Below are 9,482 nucleotides of genomic sequence, written 5' to 3'. Positions count from 1 at the left end.
ACACACTTTCACGTCTTATAAGCCGCTGTCTTTCAGTCTCCATAACCCACAGCCAAATATCAATATACTCATAACCGATACTGCCTTCAATAAATGTTGGCTGTTATCTGTCACATGATACAATTATTTAATGTCTGTCTTCCCACTAGATTGTAAGCTCCATGAAGGCAGGGACCATGTCTGTCTGGTTCAGTGTATCCTCAAGGCCCAAACCAGTGCTATACACACAGCAGGTACTCAATCAGTGTCTGTCCAATGAGTCAGTAACCCTCTGCTCGTGCCCTTTTCCTACCTGAGCCTGAGCAGCAGACTTGGGGCATCTTCTCCTTTAAGGTCTCACTTAAAGCCCACCAAGGAAAATCATCCCTGTCATACCTCGCTTCCTTCTGCTTCGTGCAGGTCCCTTGGAACTTACACTGTGTTACGTAGATGAAGTTGTCCTGCTGTTGTTGTGATGATCATTCTCTAGTCAGTGCCCTGATGCTTATGTCCTTGCTTAACTGGATGGTGAGCTACTTTGGCAGGGAAAACACTTTCAGTTTTTAATCATTGGGAGCTTAACCCCAGTTCCTCCTAAATGTATACAGTGGGGGCTTCCCTGGTGGCGCAGTGGTTGAGAGTCCGCCTGCCGATGCAGGGGACACGGGATCGTGCCCCGGTCCGGGAAGATCCCACATGCCGCAGAGCGGCTGGGCCCGTGAGCCATGGCCCCTGAGCCTGCACGTCCGGAGCCTGTGCTCCGCAACGGGAGAGGCCACAGCAGTGAGAGGCCCGTGTACCACAAAAAAAAAGAAAAAAAGGAAGGGAATTCTGACACTTGCTACAACACGGATCAACCTTGAAGACATTATCAAAGTGAAATAAGCCAGTCGCAAAAAGACAAATACTGTATGGTTCCACTTATATAAGTGGTCTAGAGTAGTCAAATGCATGCATAGAGACAGGAAGTAGAGTGGCGGTTGCCAGGGACTGGGGAGAGGGGGAAATGGGGATTTATTGTTTAATGGATATAGAGTTACAGTTTCATAAGATGAAAAAGTTCTGCAGATTGGTTACACAACAATGTAAATATACTTAACACTACAGAACTGTACACTTAAAAATGGTTAAGATGGAAAATTTTATATTATGTGTATTTTACCACAAGTTTTTTCTTTTTTTAAAAAAAACTTTCAATATTGTGTTAGTTTCAGGTGTACAGCAAAGTGATTCAGTTATACATATACATGTATCTATTCTTTTACAAATTCTTTTCCCATTTAGGTTGTTACATAATATTGAGCAGAGTTCCCTGTACTATACAGTAGGTCCTTGTTGGTTATCTTTTTTTTTTTTTGGCTGAGCTGCACGGCATGCAGAATATCCTAGTTCACTAGAGATCGAAGCCGCACCCCTTGCAGTGGAAGGGCAGAGTCTTAACCACTGGACCGCCAGGTAAGTCCCTGGTTATCCTTTTTTTTTTTTTTTTTTTTTGCGGTACGCGGGCCTCTCACTGTTGTGGCCCCTCCCGTTGCGGAGCACAGGCTCCAGACGCGCAGGCTCAGCGGCCATGGCTCACGGGCCCAGCCGCTCCGCAGCATGTGGGATCTTCCCGGACCGGGGCACAAACCTGTGTCCCCTGCATCGGCAGGTGGACTCTCAACCACTGTGCCACCAGGGAAGCCCTCTCTGGTTATCCATTTTAAGTATGGCATTGTGTACAGGTCAATCCCAAACTCCTTAACTATCCCTCTCCCCAACTCTTCCCCCTGTTTACCACAATTTTTTTAAAAAGAAGAAGCAGGTGGCTTCTTCCTATTTGTCACCTGGACGGGACATAAGGTGGAGAGTGAGCCTTGGAAGGAAATGAAACTCCTAATTACAGCTCCTCAAACTGCAGGCCCTTCCTGAGCTCTCTGCTCATGGTCTGGCCCTCATGTTTCTAGATCTCTGGGCTCTGGCCCTTGTCTCCCAGCTCCCAGTTACTGCTCATTTCTCTGAGGAATATGCATGAGGCCTCAGGTGACATTATCACGCACACTCACAAAAACCCAACCCAACTAGTTAATTCATTTAAAAAAGCAACTCAGAGACTGGTTGGAATCAGGGAACTCGGCACAAACTTGCCGGAGCTGTTTATTTACGGGGAGGGCTATGGGCCCGTGAGGTCCTGGGGGCTGCGGTGCAGTGGAGAGTCCAGGGCTCCAACTCCAGCTCAGTCACTCTGGGCCTCTCGTTAACTCACCTGGGCTAAGGCCATGGGCCAGGCACCTGAAAGAAAGCACGAGATGTACAGGGCTCTACCTCACTCTCCATACCCCAGCCCCTGATCACAGACCCCACCCCTACCAGGACGGCACCAAGCCTGGGCAGGAGGGCGCAGGGGGTGGTCAGGGAAGGGAGAAAAGAGGAACAGGGTCCAGGGCACCTGGGACCTGGCTCCTCACACACAGGAGCCTATACAGGAGGCCCCACCTGAGGGAATGGTCTTGCCTTGAGAGACCCCAGGGGGATGTGACTGATGAAGGTCAAGGTCAGGTGCAAAGACCAGGGAGGGCAGGGGGCAGGGCAGGAGGTGACAGGAGCACTTAGAGGGCGGGGGACTGATGGGCGGGGCCAGGCTGTTCTCTGCCCCCTGCAGTGCCCTGTGGGGCCCCAGAGGGACCCCGAAGGAGAGGCTGCACTCACCCTGGAGGGGTCTGCTTCACCCAGACATGATGTGCTTGACAAAGGCTGGGAAAGAAGACAGAAATCAGCCACTGCACTTGGCCCCTCTCAGCCCCTTAAACCTCTTCTCCCTGCTCTATACTGCCTGACCTCAAACCTTCCCAATACCCTTTCTTCAGATCATGATTCTTTCCCCCATTTAGGGTTGATGGGGAGAAGGTGGAAGGAAGGAAGAGACATAACCACTGCTCTGTGTCCATTCTCTGTGCTGGTACTTGACACAGATGAAATGAGCTACATTATCTCTGCCAATCCCCGCAACCTTGGGACAGGGGCTAGCATCACCCTGTTGCTCAGATGAGAAAACCAAGGCTCAGAGAAGGTAAGTGACTTGCTCAAGGTCACACAGCTGGTATATCACCGAGCTATCTCGGAAATCCATGTCCCTTCCATTACACCATGATGTTCACTCCCAGGAAAGAAAACAAACAATATCCACTGGGAGCTCACCAAAGCCCACGGGGTGCACATGTCCCCTAGCCCCTGCATCAGTTCTGTTCTGCAGCCCAGCCCAGCCCAAACTGTGCCCAACCCCCCATCCCTGCGCGACCGGGGAAGTGTATCAGGAGCTGATACCTTCGTAATTGATGCAGCCATTGGCATCCTCCTGCCCTGCTAACAGCTGCTCCACTTCAGCCTCAGTCATCTTCTCTCCTGGGGCGGGAGACAGTGGGCACTTAATTACAGATGGGCAAAGGAGGCACAGGCCAAACCCAAGCACTCCCTTGAGTCTGATGGCTCAAGACTTCCTGGATGTAGGAAGTGGCCATACCAAAGCTCCCCCAGAGGCTTTGGAGGGTGGAGCCAAGGGTCTTAAGACCCTTCCTCATTCCCAAGGTCTCTCCCTCCGGCTACAGCCGCCAGTGGGTGAGCAGACCAGGGCCCCAGTGACTGAGGCAAAGACAAGGACAGGGGCCCTGGGTCCCACCTCTCAGGCCTCACCCTTGCTCGGCCAACCTACTCTCCTCTCCTTCCTACCCTGCTGAGCAAACCCAGCTGGGGAAGCAAGACAGGCCTGGATCAGGATGTGATCCTCAGGATGCAGGGTCCCCCATGTCTCCCCAACATATGCCGCTCGGGCACTTCCCACGCCTCTGTTCCCCCTGCCCTTGGGCTCCACCTCTGCCCAGCTGGCATACCCAGGGTGGCGAGGACGTGGCGAAGCTCGGCGCCCATGACCGTGCCGTTGCTCTCCTTATCAAACACGCGCAGCCCCTCCACGAAGTCCTCGTAGGTACCCTGCTCCTTGTTGCGGGAGATATGCTGCAGGATGGGCAGGAACGTCTCAAAGTCCAGCATCTTGGCGTTCATCTCTTGCGGCGGGGACGGGGAAGGAAAGGGAATTCGACGTGAGCTCGAGGGAGCAGAGGGTGAGGAGGGGTCTCACCGGCTCTGCCAGGCTAGCCCGTCCCTGGCAGCACCCAGAGCTCAGCCGCCGCCACTTCTGGGTGGGGCACCCCGTCAGCAATCCCGGAGGGCTCAGAGGCCCGGGAGCCAGGCAGGAGCTGGCTCTGGGCGCTCTTCTCAGTGACAGGACTAGGGCAGGAGGGAAGAGGGACCGTGACTCCACCCAGACCTCTGAGCTCCAGGTGGCCAGCGGGGCAGGCAGCTGAGGTGACCGCAGTAGGATTTGAGGGGCCCCAAGGGCCACACAGCGCAGGTCTCACATTCACATCTTAGACTTCTGACACGTGACAGACTCCCAGTCACTAGGGTAAACTGACAAAATTGCAAAAAGAAAATTTTGCGTAACTCCAAATTTGGGTCCCATCACTAGACCACAGTGCCTGGAGCAACTCTGAATCAATCATTTGTAAAATGTGTGATTCTTGTGTGACTAGCACCCTTCTCCCACACTGTCATGTGTTAAAAGCTTTAATTTAATAGAGGCAAACCATTTTTAAATACCCCCAAATGTTGGCATTGCTTTCCTTTATAACCCAGGAGCCTCCCACCGTGGAAGTGCCCAGATATCTCTCGACCTCTGAGAAGCCCTGCTGACACTGGTGGGCTCCTGGTCCTCCGACCCTTCTGGCCCACATCCTTCACCCCCCACCGGTGTCCTCACCAGCAAGAGCAGGAGGGGAAGGGGCCAGAACCAAGGAAGGGGGGAGAGCCAAAATGGGGCCCAGGAAGCCTCCAGAGATGGCCCACCCTGGCTGGGGGCTCCTGCCCAGGTCTGCCTGGCCCCGTCCTCTCAGAAGGACATGTGTGTTAGGGCAGCTGTTAACTTGACTGCCATGGTGACAGGTGACATTCACAAATGTTGCCACTTGCACCACTTTCTAAACTCTCATTCACCAAAATCTATCAAATGCAAACGAGTGAAAGAAGCATCATTATAGAGTTAATCTTGAGTCTGCTCTAATTTATATTAAATGAATAATTTGCAATCCTCCATGACCTAACCGTCATTAGAAAGAGGACAGCTCAGTGCTGTGACACCTCGACCCCAATTTGCTGGTGGGGAAGAGGGGGGCGCTGGTCAGTTATCAGCTTCCCTGCCCCATGTCCCCGGCACCCTCGGTGTCACAGGAAGACACTGAAGAAGCAGAATGTCGTTCCTACTCCCCAGGAGCTCCCGCCCTCATGGGGAAAACAAGAACAAGCCCAAGCCACACTCTTCGAGGGGCAACTAAGTGCCAGGCGCTTCCAGGTAATTCTAGCAATGGGAGGAGGGTAACCTGGGGAGGGTAGGTTGGTCTTGAAGGGAGAGAGCCCCAGGGGCGGCGGAGAGACACCACGAGGCCCACGCTGACCTTCCGGCTTGGGCTTGCCCAAGACGCGCAGCACCTCGGCGTTGGTGGGGTTCTGGCCCAGGGCCCGCAGCACGTCCCCACACTGCCCGTAGGTGATCTTCAGCTTTCCAGTCGGGGTCCGGTCAAACAATGAAAAGGCTTCTTTGAACTCTGCAGAGAAAAGACTGGCTGCAGCCCGCAGGGCCAAGCGAAGGCGGTGGCTGAGGGCTGATCGGCCTCCACCCACGCTGAAGAGCATGTCAGTGTGGTTGATAAAATATTTCAGTATTTCCCTGCAGCCATCATCCCAGCCGCTTCCTGTAACCCGTCCCCACCCCATCTTCTGACAACTAAAGAAGCATCCTGGAGCCCCACGACCTGTTCCAGCGCTGGGCCTGGGATCTCTTCCATCCATCACTTGTCACATCATTTGAAGTCTCCCCTGCCCCCGCCCCTCCCATCCACCCATCCTTCCCTTTGCAGGTGAGGTGGCTGACTGTTGAAAGAGGCAGGGAAGTGAAAAGAGCACTGGCTGAGGAGTCAGGATTCCTGGGTTCTCCTCTTGGCTCTGCCAAGCAGCACCGGGCTGGGTCTCAGTTTCCTTGCGCACGCGCAGAAAGTAAGGCTCCGCCCCACCCTCCCCTCCAGTTACTATGAGTGTCAAAGGAGGTGGCAGTGTGTGGAGGCACTTTGCAAAGTGATAAGACCTGTTCAGAAGAAGTCAGCTAATATCAGTACTGTCTGTTTCAGGCTGAGAGGGGGCTCCCAGGCTGGACAAGGGGACCTGGTGGAAACAGTCAGCCCACCCCAGCTCTACCACTGACCCGCAGGTGGCCTCGGGCAAACTCCTAACTCCCATGGGCCCTCTGTTTCTTAGCTCTAAGTAAGGATACAGTGTCCACCTGTGTGGGCTGCTGGGGGGATTACAAAGCACGCCAAGCATGGTGTCTAGCATGTGGTAAGGGAATCAACAAATGGTGGTCATTATTATATTTCCTAGTTCTGGAGCCAGACTCCCAGAAGGTTCCAGGGCAGGTGTCCAAGGGGCAAGGCTGAATGAAGGCACTCCTGGGCCCTTTGCAAAGAACCTTAATTCCTAATCAATTTGTTTTTTGGGTTTTTTTTTACGTCTTTATTGGAGTATAATTGCTTTACAATGGTGTGTTAGTTTCTGCTTTATAACAAAGTGAATCAGTTATACATATACATATGTTCCCTAATCAATTTGGATTCAACCAACTCATCACTGGGGATAATATGGACTGGGTATGGCATTGAAATTACCTTATGCTACCCGCGAAGAAACGGTTTACTAAGCAGATTAACAATATAAACCTAAGAAGAACGTGTGAACTACTTAGGAGAAAAGCTGCTTTTAATCCTCTCTAAGCACTTTAGAAACACTTATTTCCCTTGATGCTGCATATGGATTATTTACAAATCATTCCACATATCGAAGCAGGTTCCCCAAGACATTTACCTGCCACTCTTTATTAGGCTTTGTATGAATTTCAAAGATATAAAACTGCATGTCTTTCAAATTACTAAATAATTGAGTTCAAATTCTGTTTCCATTGCTTAGTAGCTGTGTGACCTTGGGCAAGTAAATAGTTAACCTCTATAAACCTCTTCTCTTCCATAAACGGCACCTACCTCATAGGGTCCTTAAATTACATTCAAATACGATACGATAATGTACGTAAAAAACCTTAACTCTGTGTCTTAGCACAGAGTAAATTCTCCAACAATGCTGTTAGTAATCTCTTACTGAGCTTGATCCCAATTTTATCACTTAACTGTGTGATCTTGGCCAAGTCACATAACCTCACTGAACTTTGTCCTCTGTCAAAAGGAATAGCACCGACCTCACAGCTTTGTTAGAACAATTTAATTTTTTTTTTAACTTTTAAAGCAATTAGCATGGCTTCTGGCACAAATTCAGTGTTCAATAAATAGGGTAGTTGAATCTGAACTCAGACTTTTTGAACTTCTCCTAATTCATTCAGAAGAGTGAGGGCAAACTTAATAAAAGTAGGAATCTCCACTTAAAAGAAGAATGATATTTAATAGAAGGATGGAACAGGAGGGAAATAACAAGAATAATGACCTATGATTTGAGCACTTACTGTGGGCCAGGCTCTGAGCTGATAACTTTGCATGAATTATCCCATTCATCTTTACAAAGACTTTATGCTATAGCTATTATCATCCTCATTTATAGGCCACTGCAGATGTGACTTCCAGCCAACTATTAAGGAAACCAAGTGAGGAAGAGGAGGAGGAGGAAGAGGCCTGCTATACGAGCTAATGTTCCAGACTGCTGGGAAGGCTGGTATGCACATAAAAACCAAACACCGAAGCTTCCCTGGTGGCGCAGTGGTTGGGGGTCCGCCTGCCGATGCAGGGGGCGTGGGTTCATGCCCCGGTCCGGGAGGATCCCGCGTGCTGCGGAGCGGCTGGGCCCGTGAGCCATGGCCGCTGAGCCTGCGCGTCCGGAGCCTGTGCTCCGCAGTGGGAGGGGCCACAACAGTGAGAGCCCCGCGTACCGCAAAAAGAAAAAAAAAAAAAAATCAAACACTGAAGTCTAGGATAGCTACTAGGAGGAAAACAAGGCTAGTGTGATCTCGAGGAATATGAGAGATGAAGTTCATTGTCCCAGAAGAAACTTCTGAAAGATCTGTAGTAGGGAGCTGCCTGCTAGAGCAGTGAACAATGGTGGTGATCCCTTTCCAGAAGGATATGGAAATATGGACCAGAGAAGGAAGTCAGGACTTAGAAACTAATTCCTATGAGAAAATAAATAAATAAATAAATAAATAGAAGAAATTGGAGCCATATCACCTGGAGATCATAAAGCTAGGAAGGGATTTGATAACTATCTTCAAATAGATGGAGGGTATCTAGAAGACACTGAATAGAGTCACAGAATTTCTGAATTGAAAAGAACCAAATACCCTCACTTTGCAGATAAGAAAATCCAGGTTTAAAGAAGTGACTTGCTCTAAGTCTCATGGCCATTAGTGGCAGATTTAGGGCTAATATCAAAGTCTCCTGGTTGCAGATAATGTTCTTTCCAGCAAAACAGGAGAAAACCATCTTCAGTTTCACCAAAGAGCAAATGAAGAGATAGGAATAAAATTAAAGCAAAAACAATTCCAATCCAACCTAAGGAACAATGCCTTCAAAGTCAGAGGGATGAAAGGCTGGAATGAGTTAGGCCCCAGCCCTGAAAATCTTCACGGAGAAAAGAGGCAACCAGCTGTCTCAGTTGGCTTTGACCAGGATTCCCATTTGGGAAATGAAAATTTTTTTATCATTAGTTGATTTTCTAGTCCTCATGGGTACCACTGTGTTTGTATATACACTGAGTATATATATATTTAACTAAAATGCATTGAAATTTATTTTAAGAATTTCACAGCACTCCAAACTATTGATGGAAAGTGACTGTCCACAGGGTATTGTAAAAATGGAGTTGGACTCAGTTCACTTGTTTCAAAATGCATCTGCCATCTCTCATGCCCTATTGGTGGATAACTGGCATCACTTTTTTGGAGGGAAACTTGGCAATAACTATTAAAATGCACATATCCTTTGACTCATTGCTAGGAAGATCCCCTGGGGAAAGCATTATTTCCCCCAACTGGAAACAACCTGAAGGTCTATCAATGTGGGCCTGATTGGATTAAAAGGTGCATCCATGTGTGAGAATCTATATAACTGTTTAAAAGAATGAGGTAGAACTGTTGGTGTTAAATATAAAAAGATATTTAAATATATTATTAAATAATACGTACTATGTTATATATTGTTAAACCCAAATATATATTAAATAAAAGATGCAGGACAGTATGCACCACATGACTCAATTTGTATAAACTTTACACATACATGCATACATACTGGTATAACATTATATACTTTTTTTATCAAAGGATACATAGACCCATTAACAATGATTGTTTTGGGGAGAGGGGATCAGTATGCGAGGAAAGCAAGGGGAAAATATTTTTAATTTAATTTATTTTAAAGTAGTAT

At 48.9% G+C, this 9,482-nt stretch overlaps 1 protein-coding gene across 1 annotated transcript in view; it reads right to left on the bottom strand.

Moving 5' to 3' along the window:
• Positions 1-2,683: 2,683 nt before the first annotated feature.
• Positions 2,684-9,482, bottom strand: part of MYL4 (myosin light chain 4) — a gene marked incomplete at its 3' end in the record, with an annotated part of 28,942 nt that continues 22,143 nt past the window's right edge. The window contains exons 4-7 of the mRNA XM_079725424.1: positions 5,466-5,615; positions 3,846-4,019; positions 3,283-3,360; positions 2,684-2,712 (exon numbers count right to left, since the gene is read on the bottom strand). Of these exons, the coding sequence (XP_079581550.1) occupies positions 2,684-2,712; positions 3,283-3,360; positions 3,846-4,019; positions 5,466-5,615 (431 nt within the window). The remainder of the gene's footprint in view (positions 2,713-3,282; positions 3,361-3,845; positions 4,020-5,465; positions 5,616-9,482) is intronic.

Source organism: Hyperoodon ampullatus (genome assembly GCF_949752795.1).
Source record: "Hyperoodon ampullatus genome assembly, chromosome: 19".
Lineage (NCBI taxonomy): Eukaryota > Metazoa > Chordata > Mammalia > Artiodactyla > Ziphiidae > Hyperoodon > Hyperoodon ampullatus.
Note: the sequence above shows the minus strand (reverse complement) of the source record. Positions and strands in the feature narration are given on the sequence as shown.